This window comes from Siniperca chuatsi, linkage group LG6 (genome assembly GCF_020085105.1).
Source record: "Siniperca chuatsi isolate FFG_IHB_CAS linkage group LG6, ASM2008510v1, whole genome shotgun sequence".
NCBI lineage: Eukaryota > Metazoa > Chordata > Actinopteri > Centrarchiformes > Sinipercidae > Siniperca > Siniperca chuatsi.
The window spans coordinates 25,406,077-25,430,910 of NC_058047.1; the positions used below are offsets into that span (position 1 = coordinate 25,406,077).

Here is a 24,834-nt window from a genome sequence, read left to right on the forward strand (position 1 = left end):
GGACAGACAACCATTCACTCACACATTCATTCAATACGGGCAATTTAGAGTTATCAATTAACCTACACATGCATGTCTTTGGACGGTGGGAGGAAGCCGGAGAACCCGGAGAGAACCCACGGTAACACGGGGAGGACATGCAGACTCCACCCAGAGAGATTGTGTGATGTTGGTCCGGTCCGGGAATCGAACCCACGAACCCACGATCTCCTTATTGGGAGGCAGGAGCTGTAGCCGCTCTGCCACCGTGCACCCCAGCAAATATGTCAATTACGTCTAATAATTAATAAGTATACATACAAAACTGCCGTACCAGTATGTGCCCACCTGTCCTGTCTCAGTTGTGAATCTCGAGTACAGACTGTAGTGCAATGTTGAGAGCAAATCAGAGCTTTAATTCAGATGAAATACCTCGAGGGCTGAACATAATGATCTCTAACGAAAAAAAGAGCATCTGAGGACAGAGATGGATCACACACAACACACCCATGCTCCCTCCTGTCTCCTGAACGCACATCTGTGCACACACTGGCCCATATTCATTCTATAGCCTGGCATTAAGAGCACATCACATCTAGATGTCAGCCAAGTGAATGATGCTCTTAACTGTTACGAAAATATAGGTTGACAGAAAACAAGAGTAAAGGGGCAGATTGGGACTCCATTAAAGTTCAATTCAAACGTGACAGAACATGTAAACTGCATCATCTGAACAGCAAACAACATAATCACAAACATTACTTCTTAGGAAGTCCCTCATTATTTCTAATGATTTGTGACATGACATGTCTTTGAAGCCTTCACTGTCATGATACTGCTCAATGTTTTTGTTAACTACTTTACCTGCAGCAAAGATAATGTCATCACAATTAAAGAATAAAATGATTACAGGTACAAATGTAATCCATGGAAACCAAACAAAATAAATACACAATGTCACCCCCTTTGAATCATCAGGTGACCTTAATGTAAAACTTTGCTTAAGTTTTCTTGAGGGGCCAAGCTACATAACTTTATGGATGCTCATTTATCTGGCAGTTAATCCAGTTTTCTGAACATCTTTAACAACCTGAAGAGCAGAAATATGGATGAGGTGCTTCGCTCCAGGGCAGAGCAACACTTGATCCAGGATTAGAGACACGTCCTCATGTTGGGGTTAACATGTTAACCCCTTCAAACCCTAAGGTTATGATAAATGATACTAAAGGTGCTGAACTTAACCATATACTTTACCTTGTGGTATAACAGGTGTGTGTATTCCGGGGACGCTCGCTACTTAACCTTGTTTCCTGAAGAGAAAACCTTAGATTGTCTGCATTCACTTGTATTTGTCACTCAGGAATGGATGTGTAATTTGTGAACAAAACTATATTTTACCAGTGTACAACTGCACTTTTGAAGTTTCAAAGGTATAATCCTATAAATATATTGTTTTTGCTACTATTTATGGCAGGCTTTTCTTCAGCAATATCCATTAAATGTATTTAAATTATGTAATCAGCTCTCTATGTAGTAGTTTTCATTGTTAATAACCTATCTATGCACAAGTGATTTAAAGGAAACAATGCATCCATGCAATCCAGCGTTGCGGTTTTTGATTTGATCTCATTGATATCAGCCTCAGTGTTTACTGTTCCCTCCTCTTTCAGTGTTGGGCAGTAATGCATTATTTAGTAACGAGTTACAGTAATGGGATTACTTTTTCAGTAACTAGTAGCATAAGGGATTACAATTTAAAATTCAGTAATTACATTACAGTTACTAATCCCAGTAACGCTCCATTACTTTGACATTTGGGAGTCCGCTTGTTACTCTGTCTTACTGGGAGTTTGATGGCAGGTTAATGTCAGTTTGGTCTCTGTGCGTTCAGCGGGTAGACTGGTCCAGGACGTGCTAGCTTGGCACAGAGTGAGGTGCGGGGGAGGCTGTTGGCCTCTACCAAAATGGGAGACATGCGACTAATGGTAACGAGAAGAGTTGGGTGTCGTGTGCAGTCACCGGGGCAAATAAAGACATGGTCATTTTTTGAAAACTACTTGCACTGTGGGCAGCATTAAATCAGATTATGGTTTCAATCCTTATTGTTCAACTTCTTTAAAAACAATGTGAGTTTGTTTGGCTGCTCTGTAAACAGATATACCAGTTGCTCTTCTGTTGTATTTCTGAAGCAGCTGCTCAAGAGGTGTTTACTATAGCATTAAACTGCACTTGCTAATACCAACAGTAAGCACAGGTATCACTAAATCAAATAGGACTGAAATCATTCATTTCATTATATAATAACTTTAAATGTGTGATAATATTACTCATTTACTGCAGCAACAACAGGACATCAAAAGTTGTGGCATTGCTGACATGTCAATTGTCATCACTAGGTTTATCTTTCAGCAAACATGAATTCTGATTTAGTATGGACAAGGTCCAAGGTGATAATTCACTAATAAACTGCACTAAACAAAAAGAGTGCATAGGAATCTGCATGAAAAATTTGCATATTTTATACCACTAAAAAGGAAAAGAGAACAAAATATGTAAGCCTGTACTTTCTCGTCTGTGACAGGCTCACAAGACAAACAGATAGTACCAAACAAGGCAAAGCGACACACACTAAAACACACAAATCAAGGGGAAATTCCAACACTGTATGCACTGTAAAAATACACTAATGATGAAACTAAACTGACAAATGTGCCCCCATGCTCCAGTGAATCTCTGAGGGGCAGAATGGTATGGGAATGAGCTTTTAACAGAGACACCGGGGGAGGAAGAAAGGAGTCCCATTGCGAAAGAGTTGAATTACCATATCACTGAGGAGCAAATACAAAGCTCCTTGAGAGCAGCGGGGGATCAGTCATCCAGTGAAGAGCGGTGTTGAAATGTGGATATTTCTGAGTATTCAGACAGCACACACTGGTAATAAGCAGTGGGGGAGAACACACAGTTTAAACCTCATACAGAACATCCTGAGAATCCAAGCTTGTGACACACAAGCAAACCTAAATATGGAAAAATCTTTGGTGAATTTGAATGAACTCTCTGTAAACGCTACTTATCAACATGAATTCAAGACTCATAAATTATAGAAACGTTTTGAAGAACAACTAAAGTATTATATAAATGCAGAAGAGTTAGAAGCCAATGTTTCCTCGAGCCATGCAGTATCCCAGTTTGTTCTGGTTCCCGAGGAAAGACATGAGGCCCACGTAAGCCTCGATGTGAATGTGCTGATTAAGGACCAGGACGCCATTGGCCTTCCCAGGAACTGGCTTTATGGCGTGGACTTTCTGCGCTGCATCCTTGAGCTGTTCACGAAAGTTCTGGATCTGTGGACAAGAGGGTGGGAGGATCAGAAATATAACAGAAAATACATTTATTTCCTGTTTGCAGCTCGTTGACTTCTCACCTTGGTTAGGGCGCAGGATACATGAGGTCACAATATTTTATTTTAGAGGGATTAACTAAATTTGATTCAGCAATAGGGATTCTCACATAATGTTCAAAGCTGCTCGCGCTCACTTTTGGCAGTCTGAATCCCCTGAGCGTAAACTGAAACTTAGAGCAGAGCGTCACCTGTTCAATTTGACCAGGAAGTGAAGAGTCATCCTGTCAGACCCTTCCTTCCACTTTCATAATAAAAGCTGGGACAGTGGTGCTTTTTATCAACCAGATGGAGACAAAGAGCAGCATCGGTGTCTGTATTGTAGCGTGATTTTCTGAACCAGATGTAGGGTTTGCTTATTTCTTATATCGTTTTTATGAATAATTTTAACAGAGAAAATTATTAGAACCATTATAAAAAACATTTATTAATGAAGCTCATTGTGACTTCTGAGCTGAATGCTACCCTCAGACATCTAATGAGCCTGATATGGGGTGGCTGGTTTTACTGTAATCTGATCTGACTCCATGTGGGATTAAAAAACCGAATGGTTCAAACAACTAATAATTATAATAAAATTATTATGGGCTGTGACTACATTCAGAATGACAGCATTTTCAGAATAGGCGTGGCACATATCTGACATACCGGTAAGAATAAACTAGGCAACGGAAAGGGGATCAGTTGGATCGCAAGAATTTGGCTGAACTTCAATCTACAGTGCAAATCCACATGCCCACAATAATTGAAATTGCAGGCTAAACGATAAGACATATATATAATATGTAAATCATATGCTGTCCTAAATAGTCATACGGTCACCAATCGCTCCTTACAGAGGAGCAACAGATTCAAAAGCTTGGTTTATTAACTCCTAAATTGGGCTGAATTAAACACCTTTCTGCACTTTTATCTTGAATTTATTCTTGAGTTACTTTTTAAAAAAAAACTTTTATTCAATCAGGAATGTCTCATTGAGATAAAAAATCTCTTTTTCAAGAGAGTCCTGTCCAAGATAGGCAATCAGAAAAATAAATGAGACCAATCTGAAACAATAACTTAATGAAACTAACACATCGATATTCTAAAATACCTGTCACCTGGCGTCCTGGTCACCTGACTAAGGTTCCTGATCAACACCGTAGACCATAATTCATAGCTTAATATGAAAAAAGCAGAGGTCAGGGGCTAAATCTAATTTACTCATCTGCTGTAACCACTAAACTGTCTACAGTAAGGATATTATATACAACAAGGCACATTTCACAGTGCAGATTACATGCATTCTTAGCAAATGTTCTTCCAGGTCTTTGCACATCTGCTTGAGTCTTGCACAATTGTTTGTAGTCATTGAAATGTGTAGAATTCCACCCTCTCTCTTTCTCTGGCTGACAGCAGAAACAGTATGTTTGAAACATTACAAAACATGTGTGACACTGGTAGAATTTCATTACATAGTACAAGATTTCTCCATTCTTTTCTCTTCCTCATATTGAGTTATCTGCTAAAATTGCTCATTAACATCTTGGTTATGTTCAAATTCCTGTATAAGTTTTGCAAACACATCATATTTGTATGTTTTGGTTATGAAACAAATTTGTCAGCACAAGTAGTCTGAACCTAAAACTAAAAAGAATATATTTATACGTTATATGTGATAACTTAAAATCCAGATCTATCAGTTCTGAGTATTTTATTAGGTGATGAAAATGACAGATTACACATGAATGATATCTGATGCCTAATTCCAATGATTCATTTCCGTGTGTTGACTCATTTAACCACACGGTGAATCTCACCACTGTTGTTTTTTTAAGTGATAATTAAGTGTCTCCATGACTCTCAGAGTACACCCCTCCACCTGGATTAATCATAAAACAAAATATAATCAAATCAAATATTCCAACAGATACATTCTAACAAATTAAAAGGTCAGTTCACCCTAATCACAAACTTTCTCCTAGCGATATAGAGTCCTGCAGCTGTTCCATAGTTTAATTTTTCTGTACTGAGATATGTGATAGACCCAATGAACGCTGTTGACAGTGAGGTTTATAGATTATTCTGAGTAACTGGGATGTTGCCGGTGATTTTCCCTCCCAGTTTTTTCAATGCTATGAGCAACACAAATGAAATTCCTGTCACCTTCATTGACTTGGAGTTGTGGCATACATCTCAGATATTACAAAATATCAGCAAATAAAACCACAACTATTTGCATCACTCAGCACATAATGTTTTTGGGGATTTGGGTGAACTGAGCCTTTAAACAATGCCATACTGTCATCACTGCTTGATCAACTTACGTCGCAGAGAGCAGCGAATGTGTCACTGATGTTCCTCACAGGGTGGTAGGTGAAGGTGATGAAGGGGAAGTCAGTGGTGAAGGGGTTCCACCTGGAGATAAAGGAGGGCTCTCTCAGCCGGTCCCAGAAGACTCGCACCCCCTCCCCCTCTCTCCTAAACACAGAACGAGACAGAGGAACAGAAATGACGATGTGGCTCTCTCTGTCAGTGACACATTTGACTCAACCATGTGACAAAACTTCAGATTCCACAGTTCATATGGTCACCAGATCAATAACATTACTCACTGCTTTCTACAAACAAGGTCTTGTTTTGTTTTCCATTGCGAATTATACACAATAGACTGTCATTTAAGTGACAATAATATGGCAATGAATTGTTTTCGCCTACAGCTTTTATCCCAGGCATCATGTAGGAAAAGTAATGTTAACAGTGCTAAAAAACAAACCAACTTGCAGTAACTGCACCGTGGCTGTGTAGTTACTGCATTCAGGCTTTGTATTGCCACTTGGGTTGCAGTAACAACACTCTGGTGTGGTAATCTGTGGACCAGAACTCTGTCACACTTACACATATTCTCTGTCACAGAGCCAAAGCAAGAAAGACAGTATATCAAGTTAAAGCTAGCTAGGGAGACTAGTCTTAGCTGGATGATCTTTCTTGTAGTGTGTTAGGTGTGAAAGAAATACTACTGCTAAATTATCTAAAAAAATACAACCTGGTTGACGTTACATAAAGTGCAGGTGATGTTAGCCTGTTGGAGAAGCTAACATTTATGTTAGCCCTATAAAACCATGTGAAACAGACAGTAATAATGTACGTTTCCTTCGGAATATAATGGATTTACTGCACACCAAGTGCCTGGTGGAGAGGGCCTTCAGGGACGCCTGTATCATCGCCCTGACTAAAACCTGGCTCTATGATGCCGTCCCAGATTCTGAGGTCAGTCTTGATCATTTTACCATCATACAGGGACAGGACCAGTCAGTCAGGCAAGGAAAGGGGTGGTGGGTCTGCATCTATGTCAACAACAGGTGGTGTAATAACACCAAAACCCACAGCAAAGTCTGTATACCAGACATGGAGATGCTGAACAAATCACTATGCCGCTTCTGTCTCCTGATGGAATTCTCCACTGTGGTCATCGGCTGCATTTACATCCCACCCAGGACTAACACCAAAACAGCAGCGGTGCTAGTAGTCTCAGAGAAAAACAGAAGACATTTCAATACTGGGACTGGGCTTTCCTTAAAACAATCAACAGACAGATTAAAAATGACATTACAAAGGCCAAACTCAAATATAAGGAAAGACTGGAGCAGGAGTAAAAGCCATTAACTGGTTGTGAATCTAGACAAAACCATTCGACAATAACAGACCCAACCACCTTTGCAAACACTGAACTACTCTGATGCTTGTGAGGGGCTGTTGAAAGCCCTCCTCTTTTATGAGCCTGCACATCCCCACTTCACACTGGAGGATGTCTGACAGCTGCTGGGCAGGTGCAAGCCTGGCAAGGCACCAGGGTTAGATGGTATCCCAGTTAAGGTGCTCAGGCTCTGTGCCATGGAGCTCTCTCCCATTCTCCACTCCATCTTCTGGGAATCCTGGGAGTCCTTCACCATGTCTTCAACCTGAGTCTTCAAAGGGTCCCTGTTCTGTGGAAGACATCTTGCCTTGTTCCTGTGCCGAAGACGCCACGTCTCAGTGTCTCCAAGGACAATAAACCGGTGGTTTAAACAATATTCCCTGTTTATTGATATTTATTAATACTTATATTACTGCTGTGCAACATCCACCGTCTCATAATCTGGTTAATCTGCTACACTTAACTTGACAGTACTCATTGTTGCACCATTACTTATTACTTATATTATTACACTGTATTATACCGTAATATACTTATCAACCTGTAAATCCACTTTTGTACTTTACACTTATTTTAGCTTTTATACTTATATCCACTTTGTACTTAATTTATCTTAGCTGTATTATAGTGTATTATATTTTGATTTGCACATCTCTTATTTCTTACTAGAAAAAACTGTCTCGTTGCAGACTTATTTATTATTATTTCTATTTCTATTCTATTAGTAGTTCTATTCCTGTGTGCATTGAGTGATAGTGAGCAGCTGTAACGAAAGAGTTTCCTCTCGGGGATCAATAAAGTATTTCTGATTCCGATTCTGAATCCTACAGGACAGCATCAATAGCCACCCTCTGGAAAACATCAATCATCATACCAGTACACAAGAAACCCTGCCCTTCAGAACTCAACCACTACCGACCAGTTGCACTCACTCCCATAGTCATGAAATGCTTAGAAAAACTGATTCTGAACCCCATCCTGCCAGCCATCAGACCACAGTTGGACCCCCACCAGTTTGCCTATAGGGCCAAATGAGGGACACAGGATGCTGTGGCATGTTTCCTCCACTCCCTCCTCCAACATCTGGAATCATCAGGCAACCTTGCATCAATCCTTCAGCTCCGCCTTGACTTCAGCTCTGTCTTCAACACAATTCAGCGCCACCAGATAATCAAGAAACCATCTCAACATCCCTCCACTCCTCATCCACTGGGTTTACAATTTCCCTCAGCAACAGACCACAAACTGTTAGAATAGGCACAGTAACATCATCAACCATCATCACTAACACCAGAATCCCTCAGGGCTGTCTCCTCAGTCCCTTCCTTTACACCCTCTACACTAAAGATTGTACCAGCCCCTGTACCGCATCCAGAATCATCTGCCTTCCCATGCCCAATCTCTCACACCGAGTTTCTTTTTTATCTGGAGCATCAGAAACTTTTCTTGGACACTTCTTAGGTTTTTCCGCCATAGGCTCCACCTAGTTAGTAGTTAGCCTACTACGTTGCTACGGTTGCTCCCCCCTTCAGCTCTGGCAAACCAATCATTGCTGGGTGACGTAAAATGCACCAGTACCAGTGCGCCAGAGCAGGAATGTCGCCACAAACACCAGATTTAAAAACTCCAGTATACTGCAAAATACAGATATTTACCTGGCGGTGAAAGGCTTAATCAGCATTGTGTGAACTCGTTTGGCAAGGGCTTGAATGTAACAGACGTTCATTTATTTGTAAAAGTCCTTCACTCTAGCTTTAAGTACTTTACAGGAATTGTGTGCACAAATAAAAATGTATAGCTACCTTCTCATATGAAATTGCCACACCTTCATGGACCATTATTTTTGCTTCAACATCAGTTCACATTATTTCCCCAAAAGCTGTTGGTTCCATGGTAACAATGTAAGAATAATGAAAAAAATTGCACTAATCTGTCTTCAGGGCAAATACCTAATGTGAGGGCAATCTCATGTTTACCAAGTTTAGAGGTAATCCACAGTGTGTTCATCATATTCTCTTTCTTCTGCTGTTCTTTCTTTAGTCATTTTAGAGTAAATGCCGTAGGTTTTAATGGAAAAGCCCTGGGGTCATATCTTTCCTCAGCCTAGTGAAATCTCAGAAGACTAAGAGCAAACATAGCTCTGTACACTCACAGATCCCATCTTTGAAATGATGTTGGTGTTGTTGATCTACATGTAATGAAGTTCCATATAACACTCTATTTACTGTTTGTCCATCAAATGTGATCTAGGGCTCTCATAGACTGTAATATCTAGGGCAAATACAGTATCTTTGTTACATTTCAAAAGGTACAGGGTCACAGATGGTATAAAACACCCTCCTCTGCATCGCTTTTTAGGCAAATGTTACCTTCCTGCAGAATATTCAAATAAACCTGAGAGTCTCCTCCAGTCACCGCACCTGACGGGACATGGAAATACATTTTCTTCAATGGCTCTACTGATGCACCAATTGTGATACACTGGATCTATCCAAATAGGACCATATAAACGAATTTAATGTGTGCGATACATACACATACATACAGACAAATAGAGCTAAAACAATTAGTCGATTAATCAGTTGGCAAATCAACAGAAAAATAATCTGCCACGATTTTGATAATCGATTAATAATTTTAGATATTTTTCATACAAAAATGCCAAACATTTCCTACTTCCAGCTCCTCAGTTGTGAGGATTTGCTGCTTTTCTTTGTCTTAAGTGTTAGTAAACTTAAAAGAGTACTCCACTAAGTTTGCATTGCACTCCTATAACGTTGTCGGACTCGACAACGTTATAGGAGGTGTGTTGTGCTAGTAGCGGATAATGTAGCCTCGAGCCGCTAGCCTCTAGCAGAGATGAGGAGCAGGTATTGTGGGTATGCAATCTTATATATAAAGATCACTGCTCACCAAATAAAGGCTTGTTGGATGTGGAGATATGATTCTTTGTATAATGATGACGTGTGCAATACTCATTTATTGAGGCAAGTTTTTGGTCAGGGGCATTATCCAAGTATCCTTAAAGTCTGTGCACTAATGCTACATGAACATTCGTTCTATTGGACTTAAAGGAATATCTGGATTACATGCAATTAAATACTCTTGCCTAACAAATCTTTGAGAATTCAGGATAATTATAACAAAACGAAACGTGGAATCATTTCATGCTGACATTCAGGCATTTTCAGCTACATTACCATCCCTTTCTCTATGTAGGCTGATCATCTTCTGTTTAACAAAGTAGGTAAACAACTACTGGATAAACCCTGATTCAAAACAGTAGCTAGAAAAACCTGTAGTGACAGGTCTGACTCCTCATTCTGACATAATTACACTCATAGTAGAACAACACAAAGAATACGGTTACAATAGTTTAATTACCCTACAAAAGATAGAAAAAGTCTGGCGTAAACAATTGATATTCATGCATTTTTAATAAAACATTCAATCAGTGATTGAATTTAAACATTTTGACAACATGAGCACTTTTCCGAACAAAAGCAACACTGGATGAATTCTGACTTTGTATCACACTTTTACATAGAGGGATCATATTCGTCCATATTTGATGTGTTTTTATGTTTTTTTTTTTCTTACAACATGGCATTTCTCCGTTTAGAAGAAAGTAACAAATTAGCTGGAAAAAAAGATAAATGCCCACACCGCCCACATACAAACACTGATTCAATATCAGAGATGCATGTCAGGATTTCATCATTTCCTTGGGCATTGTGCATTGTTGAAACATTTGTGCAATATGTTATGTTATGCAAGTCATTTGCCTGCTGCAAACTTTTAACACTAAGAATAAAGTATTTTTGTAGGCCAAACCCACAAATCAGTCCTTGTTGCCTTTGTAACCTCTGCACTTAATGTGTGGATGTATGAACACTTTAGGGTTTATTTAGTGCTCAATACTGGGAGTAGACATTGTAACAGTGTATTTCAAGAGGCAACTTGAAAGCTATCTACAATAAATGTGCAAAAAATGTCAATGTCAATCAAACAACCTGTTTTGGTGTTTCTGTGATTCTGCCAACAGCTGTAACTACTGGTGGTGGTATTAGAGGTCTAAGTTTGTGGAATAGTCTTATCTATAATGTACCTGCTGGTTTGCATAGAAAGCAACAAATAACTAAGAAGTAAGAAATATATCAGAATGCAGGTGATTTCCCAACAGTGTTCTGATTTCCTTAATGATCTGTCACTCTGATGTGCTCATTTAACCACATAGCTTGTGCAAGAGCATTTCCTGCCAAACAGAATTAAACACCTGAGGCTAAACTATAGTGGTGTAACTGCTGAGATGTCACGGTCCCAGGGAGGGGCTGCATCATAATGCAATCATCTAGCCCTGTTTACACAAATGCTGCCGCTGAACATTTTGTGCCTCCTCCAGAGCACGGAGAAAAGGGCTAAAAGACTGACTATATTTCAGCGAAAGCAAGTGAGGATGGTGGGTTTACGTTTGTACACATTGCCTTTTGTAAGAGCACACAGCTATTGCTCTAGCATAAATGGGGATATAAAAAAGCTTTGGCAAATTCCACAGGTAAGCTATCACTGGGAGAGGGACCAGCCCAAACAGGTAGAGCAGGGCTGGGCTTTCCAGCCAGAGGCCTTAGAAGTCTTCACTGTGTTTATGTGGCAGAGCTGGGGTTTGGACTTTCACTGCACCTCACTTCGATACAGTCATAAAATACAGAAACGGTGAAAGCAGGCTACACCTTTGTCATCCATAAGTTTGTGACAAAATACATTTTCGAAATCTGAATTACAAACACCTCAAGAAAGAGGCCAAACTGAGGAAATCCACCCACTACTGACCTTCCCAGTGGAGTTCCACTTAATCCACAGTGTTTATACAAAACGCACACATGCATAAGAGAAACACATATTCTGAGCTTAAGGGCAAGTGACGAAAAATTCCTCCCTGGGCTTTCAAGCGCTTCGGACTCATAAGTCAACACACAAGATAAACATCAAGCCCAGCTCCAGTTGTCATGGCAAGTGTCCCACATTGTCTCAGAGCGAACAAACAAATCTGGTCCGATTGCTCAATAGAGCCTGCAGGTTTGTCAGCCATCCATACATGTATCCATCCAACAAGGTTTCATTCAACATGTGAAAGGACTAAAAAGAGAGGAAAAGGGTGGAGTGATAACTAAAAACACAAAGAATTGAGCTTACCTTTTATACCCAATTTCCCTATAATATTCAAGCCTCAAAAAGACATTGACCCTATTCATGACAAAGCTGCTCATGCAACCTCTGAAGCCTAAAACATACAGCCATGTTACTGTAGATGTCATGATGCAAAAGCTGTGATATCATAGCTGCAGGCTGTTGGCAAAGATATTTCCACCTTCAAAAAGCAGAGTCCACAAGCTGAGAGCTGCTCCCAAGGTGTATGAACTTAGAGCAGCATGCCCAAAACAGTACACGTCTATTGGTGTTTATTAATTTCTGCTGCACAACCTGGGAGCAGCCGGTGTGCAGAATCTGTTCTTGATCTATGCTTTGTTTTTGGGGATGTGAGTGTTTCTTCATTCTGCTTAATGTTAAAACAGGACTCATGCTAGAATATAATATCTGGAAATAAATTGTTAGTTATATAAAGGATTCAGTTGTGAAATTTTTACTTGACAAAATTCAAGTCAGTATTCAATTGTTTGCAATTTATGCAGTGGACATCCTCTTCATGAAAGTGTAGTTGAGGTGACAATTACTGGGAGTCATTCAAGTTTCTCATCTATTAGCATATACTGTGCAATAACAGTCCCCAATGTCAAAGTGCCTAGGAGGCCTTATAAACTGTAATGAACCCTAACAAGTATTTGGGGTTTATTGTTTGTTTGGATCCTCATTAATATTATCATGGCAACAGCTACTCTTCCAGGGGCCATATTAAAATATACAGTATAATAAAACAGTTACAACATCACCATCACACGCAACCCAACAAATTACGTCAAAATTGAACATGACATAAACACGCAGAGCAAATTGAAAGTAAAACATAAAATAATAATAAAGCTCAAGTCATTTTCACATCCACACAGCAAAGAAAGTCAAAGAATACCTCAAAAATAACTACTTTAGTGTAAAAAAAATGTTTGCATGTAGAAGTAGTCCGATAAATCGGCCAGGCCGATATATAGGATATGTAGGGAATTGTATCAAGATTGTTTGTTTGTTTGTTATGTGTTTATTAAAAATAAAAATCTATAGGCCGATATATTGTTATTTGATTTTTTTTAGAAAATCACTAACTGGAGGCATGGAGTTTCAAAGAGGTGGGCATTTAGGAGGCAACGAAAGACATAATTGAGTTGCATTATGGGAAACGTAGGATCCAGTATTCAATCTATACCAGAAAAAAGTCAGGATATCTCATTCTCTGCTGCATGTTTGATGATTGTTTTTATAATCTGTCCCTTGTGAGTCCCTCAGCTTTAGGGAAGTACAATACTAAATCACTGGAGTGCCTCTCTAACCTCTTTTGGACTTTCAGCCATGCAAGCTCAGCGTGCACTTTTTCTATACTTGATCTTAGCCAAGTGCTAGTCATGCCGCTTTAGTCTGCACTAACAGAAGCGTATTCAAAACTTTTTTTGCAGCAGTAGATTACTGAGTAATCGAGAGGAAACAGTACCACGGTTTGGTATAACCTGTAAGGTGCAACTTGGAGTAAGACAATAAATAATCCTCTTCCCATTTTTGTAACTTATTTTTTTAGGTGACAACCTGAGGACAGTTGCCCATCAGGGGGGACTAAAAGTTTAGCCTCACTGAAAAGTTTGCATAGTTTGATTTGGTTAAGGAGTGGCAGTCCTCATTTAAAAAGAATTGGTGGTGAGTGTGCCCCTCCTTACTTGCTGAAGGAAGAAAATTCTTTCTTCACATTTTAAGCACCAATTTCAGCATTTAACTCGCCTGCTTCACATCACAGCGGCTGTGGCTAAATTCTAATATGTTAAGTTATCCCACAGTACATTATGCTGATGACATCTTAAATAGCTACTAAGTACTGACTGCCCTCTGCTGTCTGAATGTGTAAGCTGCTTTGGTTTGAATAGTTGTGGTCGGAAAGACGGCAGACTGAGGAGGATGACTGTTTTTAAACCAGTCAATGTACAGAAGAAATTCTAGTTAATAAAACTGTTTTAAGTAGTTGAAGGTTGGGGCTAAATAAGGCATAATTTCCTCTGAAGCCTTTTTCAGAAAAAAAAAAAAGAAAACTACATCTGATCAGATGAGAAACAGAGGAGTGCAGTGCTGGGATTATTTCCAACCTTCATAAATATATATATTTCCTACAACAGTTACTGAAGCAACCTCTAGTGGGCCTTCTTTAAACCTCCACACCCAACTCTTTCAGACAGGAATAAAAAAATAGCTGATGTGCTGGGTAATTAGTTTGTCTAGACAGTTTGGAAAGAAGGCACTTAAAACACATATTTCCCAACAGATGCAGAATGTACTGCTTTTTCTTCATGGGCGCACCTGGAGAATGTGCGATGAAAACAAAATCATCAGGACTAAAAATACTGACAATCCCTCAACACTTTCTACTGGCATCAATGAGGTTTGGGGGAGGCTGATGGAGCACAGACGAGGGTACTGACGCCAAATAAGACGTTCCATGGAGGGAGTTTGAGATTCTTTGTTTTTGAAGCTGATGGTCTGGGAACACAGGGGTCAAACGTTCATGAAAGTGCTTTCAGTCTCAGTTCAGTAGGATTAATTCTGTTAATCCAAACAAAAAGATGGTGGTGGCCCGTGATGTCTAAACTTTGATTTCATGGCATTTTACAATCAAATGTTGTAAGAAATGACTGCAAAATAAGCTGAAAACAAAAAAGATCAACAAGCAATGCATATGTGCATCAGTGTTGCTATAGCAAAACAGAGTGTGAAAAATGCTTAGCAACAATTGTGCAACATGAATGCAATTAATTGCCTCAATTTGGCCAGAAAGTGGCCCGACTTTTCTGACATAACTCTGAAGGTGTAAAATTTGTTGCAGCCCATACAGCAGATGGACTTCCTAGTAGCACTGATTCACACTAGCAGTTGCAGAATCATCTGTGACAACATCAAACAGATGAAGAAATGTGATGTGGCTCCTGCCTTGAACCATCTCTACCAAGGGTGCACACTGACATCAAGTGGTCAGATGACAACTGTCAGCTGGCAAATCAGGCTGCAGATACCTTGTATTCTCACACTCATGTGAACAATACCTCAAGAGTAACAGGCAAGTGTCATTAGCATGACAGCGGAAAAAGCAGCAGAATCGTATTGATACACTGATGTGGAGAAACGGAAACTTCCTTATTTACATGAGCATATATGTAGTTATATCACTTTACTTTCAGTGAGCAATGGTATTGTGGGAAAAAATGTATTATTCCATCACTGTCTCAGCTTTCTGATACATCAAGACTGAAGACGTCTTCGATATCTTTTCTTTGTATTTTCTCAAAGGTCTCAAGTGCCGCCTGCTGAGTCTTAATGGAGATTTTACTTCCACTGTCAATCAAACCACAAAACCCAATGTGAATCACATACATAGACATATACAGTATACCAGGCTTCACACCCAAGACCCCAGCTAACACCTTAAAGAATTAGTTCCACATTTTGGGAAAGTTACTTACTCGATTTCTTGCCGAGTCAATACTACTCTCATGTCTGTCTGTTAAAGCTAATCAATATTTTTTATAATAAAGTGGATCACATGACTAACTGCATCTGAAAGATGTTGCTTATAGTGATCAACCCACAGATAATCACCCGACTCTGCTGTTACCCTCAGCTCTATGGCGCTTTATAGCGCCTTTCAGCTCATTGTTTTGGTTTGCAACTTTACTATTTCTGTCTCACCAATCTCATCAGGCAGAACAACTATTAAAAAAAAAACCCACTACCTGCCTAGCACCAAAGAGCACACAGACAAAGTCAGCGGCTAGCTGGTGAACATAGTAGAGCACTTAGCAGCTGAAGAGAAGGATATTTCTCTCAGGAGTTGGTGGAGATAAAAACAGGGCTAAAAGGAGAGTGAATAGATTGCCAAAAAAACAGCTAGTGCAGGGTATGGAGTTAGCCGGGAGGCGATTAGCGTTGCTTAGCATAAAGGCTGGAAGCAGGAGGAAACAGCTAGTTTGCTAGTACCTCTAAAGGTGGTTAATAATACACCATGATGTAACTGCTCCTAGATGTTGTACTGTGTCTGATTGTGTATGTGACAATAAACTTGATTTGATTACACCAGCCTCCACATATGGGTGCCCACAGAAAGAGCTATTGTTGTCGACAAATACATAAAAACTTATATTTGCTTATAACTACATTATAGTGGGTAATAAAGCATTCATTAAATGTTTATATACTGCTAATTTGGAGGACTTTGGGGGAATGTAACATCAACATAGCAGCCAAATATCTTCGCAGCATGACTTTTAGTACTTCACATTGATTTTGTGATGTGGAAACAAAGTTTCGTGTACTATTACAGAGGTAGGGAGGATTCATTTTCATACATGAACTTTACTGTAGATCAGTTTCTGCCAAAAATAAGACAGAATGACCTAGACAAAAAAAAAAAAGAAGACACTTCCTGAGGGAGAGACAGAGGAAGACAGGGAAAAAGTAGGAGGAAGTGGTGAAGATGAAGACAGAAAGAGGAAATGTTTGAGTGTTGAGTCTTTCTCATTTGAAACTGTCTCTATACTGTTGGACTCCCGGGTGGCTTTCACGAGCGTTTTATGTATAATTTAACGTAATGTGCAGAGATAAAGCCTGCTATAAAGGCGGTGCGCTCTAAGCTCTTCACAGCGCATTACGCTTTATTCATCAAATTAGTTTTAGTTGGTTTGGTATCCCCTGAGCCGTCTTTAAAAGGTTTAGATGAAAGGACTACATTAATTTTGCCACTAATCAGTTAAGTGACAGCTCCAAGTGACATCTATGCACTCCTTACCCCCGAAAAACTCTGCGCACACTTGTCTCTCTGCCATGCCTGCTTCAGCTCTGCTGTTCCGTGTGTCCCTGGTTGCTCCCTGCACCGATCCTCTGCATGTATCCACCTCACCACACAGCCTTCTGATGCTGCCCTCAGCACCGTGTCACTCTTTTCACTGACAAACTCAAATCACTGTTGATACTTTTTAGTAAATCATGCATACTCTTGCAATCTTTGAAATTCATTAAAAAGGCTGTATTTTGCATTTTTCATTACATCTTCAAAATGTTCACAAAACTTGAAAATGTGTTGTACGATACATTACTTTAAAATAAGTTATGAAATGATTGCATAGTAGCAAAAAAATGTGAGTACGCATGTTTTGTGTTCGAGTTTGATGGTTAATCATGTGCTAAAAGGGATTTTTGCTTTTGTGAAGCAAATTAGAGCACCGAGCGGATAATTAGGGCTAATATTTGTAATTCTCCAAGTAGGATTTTTATTTTTTAATTAGCAACTAAACGCTACAAAGAGCAATTTTAAAGAGTACTTACCGAAAATCACTAAATATGAGACAGGACACCAGAGATCCAAAGCTTTTTCTATATCACAATGCTGTTTTGTACACTGTCAATGAATATGCCTCTATTAAGTTAAAGTGTCAAAAGTTTCCTGGTTATCGTTTCCCACCACAAGCTACAAGACATTAACCTTCTGAGATTAAAGCTGCAGGTTTTGTGGATAGGAGGTATGAGTTTACTGTTGAAGGACTAATCAAGGGCTAATGAGGGGACTTACTGAAGCAGGGAGCGCTTTGGGTAGGTGAAGGTGCCATAAGAGATGCGGTCCACAAAGTTCAGTGGGATCCTCTGTATTTGCTCACAGGTGAACATGACAAAGTCGTACTTGAAGACGAGGAGAGAGCTGTCTGTGATGAGAACAAGACGCTCTTTTTCATTGTTCCAGTGGTCCACCCTGAAACAACCAGAGAGTGTGTGTTAGACCTGCAGTGAAAATCCTCTTGGTGTCTATATTTTACATGGGAAACAAACTGAATTTATTGGCTTACTCAACTCTTAACCACAGTTGCTTTATTTTAACAATGTTATCTGTACACACAATGAGGGAAGGTGGGCAGAGGTTGACTGGAAAGTCAACGACACCAAGAGCGTCTTTGAAAAAGATACTTTCCTCCATGTGTGACATGTCTGATCCCTTTGACCCCTTTATGTCTTTATGTATACAACATGTAAGGAGTATAAGCAATGGTAAACACTCAGTTGCAAGTTTACTAGGTACATCTAGCTAAAACAAATGTAGTCTAATACAACAGACCAGGAATAAATCCTCCCTTCATGAAGGTTATAATGTTCAGTTTGCGTTGTAACTGTTTTAGAGCTGTTGATTCAACTGTATGATCATTTTGGAGGATGTAGTTTAGTTTGTGATGCCATTGAACTGTACTGCATCATAATGACAGGTGTTTCTGTTATTTAGCCTACCCTCACTGATATAAATGGGGTGAACAAATAATAGAAATAGGTGTACCTAATAAACTGGCAACTGAGGGTAGATTACAGTGTTAAGTTTAGAATGTAGAGCACTGGTTCCAAATCTTTTTAGCTTGTGACCCTGAAAACAAAGCAATGCCTACTACGATCCCGTGTCACTGGTTGCATATGTTTATCGGTTATAACTAGTGTAAGTGTAATGTTCTTTGTTTTATATCAATCATTTTTAGAAGCAAAATTATAAGATTAAAGAAACATCTAGCAGACAATATGTTTGTTCTGCTTTCCTATTCTGTTAATGATCAGTGGTTCCCAACCTAGGGGTCGGGTCCCACCTAGGGGCCTCAAGATAAATCTGAGGGGTCACAAGATAATTAATGCTTTCTTGCTGAGAGTTTGATGAGAAGGTTGATACCACTCTCATGTCTGCATGCTAAATATGTAGCTGGAGCCAGCAGCCAGTTAGCTTAGCTTAGCATAAAGACTGGGGGCGAAAGGGTAGCCTGGCTCTGTCCAAAGGTAACAAAATCCATTCTCCAGCATCTCTAAATCTCACTATTTAACAAGTTATATCTTATTTGTTTCATCTGTACAAAGAAAGAAATGTAAAAAGGACAATTCACCATTTTATGAAGGTTAGATTACTTTTTGAGGAACAGATAGCAGGCAACCCCAGAAAGTTACTGCTTCCAACCAAGAATTAGTTTGGATACTTCTACCTTTAAATGTAACCATCTATGAACTCAAAATCACTCTGGACTTCTGAACTGCTCACAGCTCAAGTCCCCACTAATGCATAACCTGTGATGAGGGGTTTCAAGTATACTTGTTGTTAGAAGCCGCTGATGTAACGACCCCTAAGATTTGTCTTGTGACTCATTGTGGGGAGCCACTGCTGCAGAGAGTGATTTAAACTATGTATATTTGTGTGAAGTGCAGTTCTGATGTTTGTATTCTGCAGGTTATTTGAAGCTAATACAAAAAACAAAGCAAAGTATAGCAAAGCTGCTCAATTATGTACTGTAAAAGCTTCACAATTTCCAAAAATGCCCTTGGCAAAGATCATACATTATGCATGCAAGCATTTCTAAGTTGCTAAACTGTTACCAACAAATAAACAAAACAAAAAAAGAAAAGAAAAATCTAATTAACAGAAACACCTTTAATACAACAAACTAAAGTCTGCTTTCTCTTATGCCCTCAAAGTGTGTCTCAAAAATGTCTGTTGTATTAATTGAAGTAAAAAAAAAAAAGCATAATTTCTCACATCTTTCCTTCACTTCTGTGCACACAGCTAATTCATGGTGGCATGGATTCTCTTGGAGTGGCTCTCTTTCTTACGGCCCGCTGAGCCGGGTTCATGTGGCCAACTTCAAGTGAAACACTCTTGATTGCTGCTGGCAGCCGTAGGCCAAAGAAGACAGTTCACTAAACAGCCAAGGCATCATGGGAAAGGTGTGGGTGAAGAGCTTTGACTGTGCTAATGAAATGAGTTAACCTTGACTGGGCACAGGCGTTGTGGATGGTACAGAGGTGTTACAGAGATCCAGGATCAGACTGCGGGTGTTTGACACGCTGCTAGCGCTCGGCTTGACACAACAACACAGCGCTATTTAGCAACACGACACTGCCTGAACTGATGTATCTCAATAAGACACACTGGGATACTTTGTGGCACACAAGGGAATAATTGGACATTTTGGGAAACACGCTTATTTGCTTTCTTGTTGAGAGTTAGATGAGAAGATAGACACCATTGCCATGTCTATATGCTAAATAGGAAGCTACAGCCAGCAGCCGATTAACCTAGCTTAGCATAAAGGCTGGAAGCAGGGGGAAACAGCTAGCTTGACTTTGTCCAAAGGAAAAAGAAAAACAATGCATCTAAAGCTTGTTAATTAACACATTATATCATGTTTATTTAATCGGTACAAAAACATGTTGTGGTTTTCCAGGGAGGGGGTTTGTGTTGGACTAAGCTAAATGGCTACTGGCTCTACTGTGACTTCATACTGAGCGCAATGACATTGACATGACAAATTTTAACTATTCCTTTCAATGAACTAGATCATCTTCCAGTATTTTCAATCTTCAGTTACCTTTTAAATTTTCTCTTTGAGTTATCCACTGTTCCTGAAAATTACTATTACTTTGACACTATTTGGAAGAAATGCTATTTTGATCTTTTTTTTTAAATTTATTTTCTTACATAAATAAACCCCCCCACTCTGTTTGTAAGTACAAATAAAGTAATTTATGATAAAACACAATCTGAGAAAATGCATAAACAAAAGGGAAATAAATCATAAAATCAAGAACAAATAATAAAAACAAAAGAGGAACAGTCGAAATGATGAAAGTAGATGAATTGAGATTATCTTACTCTTTCTAAAACTAGTGACAATCCTCAGCAAACCTAGATTTGAGGACTTTCTCATGATTTTCTGACATTAGTCACTTGCCTCCCTCTGGGAAATTCAGCAGCAGCGTCACTGACTGACCATACAATGCACCCTGTCTGTCTGCAAGAAATCCAACAGCGGCTCCTTTAGCGTCGATAACTGCAGGCCAAATGTATGACAAACACTAACGTGTGTTGGACAGAGCTGCATTAATGGGATGTATTATTCATTCTCACATGGCCAGCCTTTTAAATGTTTCCTGAAAGCTTTTGCATGAGTGATTCAACCTGACATCGCCAGGTGCACCGGGTAAATGTCCTGTAGTCACAACATTTTGCTCTGTGTTCGAGGCAGTTAAATCACTACCTCTGCATTGACTTATGTGATATTCCTGGAGTTTGGGGTTTGATAAGAACAGTGATGTTTGGGTTAGTTAATGAGGACGTCTCTAGCAGCCACTCTCTCCCTATGGGCAGCAGGTTATTTGCATTTATACAGTACATATGTTAATGATGGATTATGAATGAGCACCACACTGTAAACTCACTGTGCATTTACAGTCACATCATTACTGTCAGATGAGTGTTGTTTTTTTGAAAAACTAACCAACAGATTATTTGATTAGAAAAATGATCGTTTGTTGCAGCCCTAATGCCAACAAGTATAACTCTGAACTGTGAAGCATCCATAGCTGATCTATAAACAGTCTACGGTATAATGAATGACTGACAATATTATGGAACAGTTGTAATCATATAAAATGAATCCTCACATTAACATTTAATAGGAAATATTTATAAATTATATTTATTTGGGTAATTAATGTTATTTATAAATACTTATTTAATTTCCATGACAACTGAGCAAACACCACCTGCTGAGGAAGGCCATGAGATGCAGCTGAATGCCCCGTGAGAAATCTAGTAAGTGGACCTTGAGTTAAGACTATATTGTCCAACTACTATTTCATGAGTTTTGAACACATTTATAAACAGTTTTAAACTTGCCTATGAATGATTTGTACATGTGTATAAACAGGGGTAAGGGTGTTAAAGTAAAGTGTTACCAAAAGCTGATACAAGCTTTTCATTTGGCACACATTCCACTGCATGTCAACATGAACATGAGGCTGTGTAACAGAACATGGTATCATGAACTCACTCTGCCATCAGCCAAACGCTGTGAACGTTGCCATCAACGTCTTTATCCACCAGAGCTTCAACGTCTTTGATGGCCTGATTCAGAGTGCCAGGCTGTGGAGACAGAAATGCACGGGTGTCACTTTTTAATTTTCCATTGTGACAATCACAATGTGTGCACAGAAAGCTTAAGGGGTAATCTTTGAGGCAGATGTGCAGCTGGGACTGGTACTCCAACAAAATGTCAGCGCGTCTGTGTGTCAAACTAAATAACAATAAACAAACAACTACATTGAAGCCTCTGCATATGAAAATGACTGCAAATGAAGAAAGCTGAGCGTGCAGCTTCCATGTATAAATCTGAATAACTCTGGTATTTAAAGAAACAAGAGAAAGCGTCAGTACATAATACACTACACATCCAAATTGTCAGCTATGAGCATTTTTGTTTTCCATTGCAATCCACACTCAAACTGTCATTTTTATAACATGTAATTCTATCCTTGCACTTATGTTTTATTATTTCAACACCAAATTTGAGAACTTAAAAAGATTAGGAGTTCATACTGAGGGCTCCTGACAGTTACTGTAATCTGAGCCTGATGCTGAGCCGGCCTAGCAACATGTATGACTGACGTCCCATCGCAATACAATCCAGGCCTGTGATAAACACTTCCTTTGTGACCCTGATAATATTCAGTTTATTGCTGATACTGTGTCATAGAGGTGTTGATTCAATGCTATGGAAATGTTTGAGGCTTTGATGTGTGGTGTTATTTTACTTGATTGCATAACATGGTGAGGTGTTTACATATACATATATATATATATATATATATATATATATATATATATATATATATATATGAGAGAGAGAGATATATAAACAGATAGCATTTCTGTTCTGCAATTTCTTGTTACTTATCAGCCAACATATACGCACATAATGATATATCTGCAATAAACTAATATCAGCCAATATATCAACCCAGCAAATGTATAGGTCTAGCCCTAGTATAGAGTTTAAAAACACAGTCACAGTCAGACAACCTGCTTTTACATTATAGTCTCAAAATGAGATGTATTAATTGCAGTCATTGTATCAAAATGAATTACTTTGTATTTTACACAGTGGTGAAGGAAGTATTCAGATCCTTCACATGGGTAAAAGTAGCAATGCCACAATGTGGAAATACTCAGTTACAAGTAAAAGTCCTCCATTCAAAATGTTGCTAAAGTGAGTGCAGATGTATTATCAGCTAAATATATTTAAATCATTAAAACTAAAAGTAAATTATGCAGAAAAGCCCTTTCACAGGGTCATTGTGTTGTCTAACGTTATATTATTATGTAAGCGGGTAAAAGTGCGACCTGTCTGGCACATTCAGCAAATGCTAAGCTAACATTTAAGTTATACTTAATGTTGCATAATGGTCCCTTACATATATATATATATATATATATATATATATATATATATATATATATATATATATATATATATATATATATATATATATATATATATATATATATATATATATACATATATATATATATATATATATATATATATAATAGTAACTATGGCTGCCAACTAATGTAAGAAGAATTCAATCTGAAATGTATTACGCTACCAAAAAACAAAACATTAAAGTAGCATTTGAGTACAAGTAACTCACAATTGTATGTTAACTAGCTTAAGTAACGACTGACTAGCACTTGATGAATTTGAATGAATTTAAAATATGCTTGAAGTTGCAACGTGATGTGACATTTCTAAACTGGCAGAATTGTTCCGTTTCACTAACAAATCATGGCAGCACAAAGGAAGTTCCCTGCTGTCAAGTGGAAAGGTGAAAGGCTTTACCCTCAACACGAAGAACCTCCTGAGCTTAAACTGGTCCGGAGATGGCTCCACAGAGATGGCGCTATGCTGGGAGCGGGCCGGTCCGCCCTGCGCAGGCTGGGTGTGCTCTGTGCGGGCAGCGGGCTGGGTGTCCTCTGTGCGGGCAGCGGGCTGGGTGTCCTCTGTGCGGGCAGCGGGCTGGGTGTCCTCTGTGCGGGCAGCGGGCTGGGTGTCCCCCGGGCCGCCGGAAGAAGAGCTGAGCTGATGCTGCTGTTCCTCACTTGGCACTCCTTCCTCCTCAGCTTCTGCCATGATGGGGCTTCACAACACCTATTTAAAAAGATCTACAACATTAATGTGTAGCCATGTATCAGGTGAAAGAAACACTTGAGCCAGCTTCTTTCAGTCCATCTGGACTCTGAGCCACTGCAGGGAGCCTTCACGACTTGTCAATCTCTCCCTCCAGAGTAAGGTCGGTGACTTTCCCACTAAGCTTGAGTCGCTCCACACATATTTGCTCCCCGAAAAGAGTAAATCACTTTGGGTCAACATCACACAGTGATAGTAATAAAGATGACTTACTTACCAGTAATTATCGAGGCCGCAGAAGGTGTTGAAAGGTAGGCTAAAAGGAAAGCGGCAGCAGCAACAGGTGCATAACTTCCTTGTTCCGTGTCTAACATTTGTTTTAATGGGCGTGGACCGCAGCAGCGGGGCAGAGCTGGCTGCATCTCCGCACACAGACCTTTTCATCACCTCGACCTGACTGAACTTACAGGGACACGCAATAAACCCTGCGCACTCACTTTCTGCGCTGCTGGCCTGGGACTGGTTTCATACTGTAGGCCTGCAGGCGCCTGAGCAGTGGAGCAAACGTGCCTGGCCCTCTGACTCCAGCCAAACTCTTA

At 39.4% G+C, this 24,834-nt stretch overlaps 1 protein-coding gene across 2 annotated transcripts; it reads right to left on the reverse strand.

Annotated features, from left to right (window-relative positions):
* Positions 1-374: 374 nt before the first annotated feature.
* Positions 375-24,673, reverse strand: tprg1 (tumor protein p63 regulated 1). 2 transcript variants are annotated; one of them, XM_044199390.1, is made up of 6 exons: positions 24,513-24,673; positions 23,948-24,256; positions 22,100-22,191; positions 17,824-18,000; positions 5,686-5,839; positions 375-3,323 (listed from the first exon to the last, which is right to left on the reverse strand). In XM_044199390.1, the coding sequence occupies exons 2-6, from the start codon at positions 24,236-24,238 to the stop codon at positions 3,129-3,131; spliced, it is 909 nt and encodes a 302-aa protein (XP_044055325.1). In that variant the 5' UTR covers positions 24,239-24,256; positions 24,513-24,673; the 3' UTR covers positions 375-3,128. The 2 variants fall into 2 exon arrangements, with proteins under 2 accessions (XP_044055325.1, XP_044055326.1); XM_044199391.1 differs by having other exon boundaries at positions 23,948-24,270; positions 24,513-24,669.
* Between the last annotated feature and the right edge of the window lie 161 nt (positions 24,674-24,834).

What these genes read in the sequence shown, in the direction of transcription:
- tprg1 (XM_044199390.1), bottom strand. Translation starts at nt 24,238, where the DNA reads ATGGCAGAAGCTGAGGAGGAAGGAGTGCCAAGTGAGGAACAGCAGCAT. An exon ending in GGAGGTTCTTCGTGTTGAGG is followed by an intron (nt 22,192 to 23,947) that starts GTAAAGCCTTTC and finishes CTGTCTCCACAG; the next exon opens with CCTGGCACTCTGAATCAGGC. An exon ending in AGCGTTTGGCTGATGGCAGA is followed by an intron (nt 18,001 to 22,099) that starts GTGAGTTCATGA and finishes TGGTTGTTTCAG; the next exon opens with GGTGGACCACTGGAACAATG.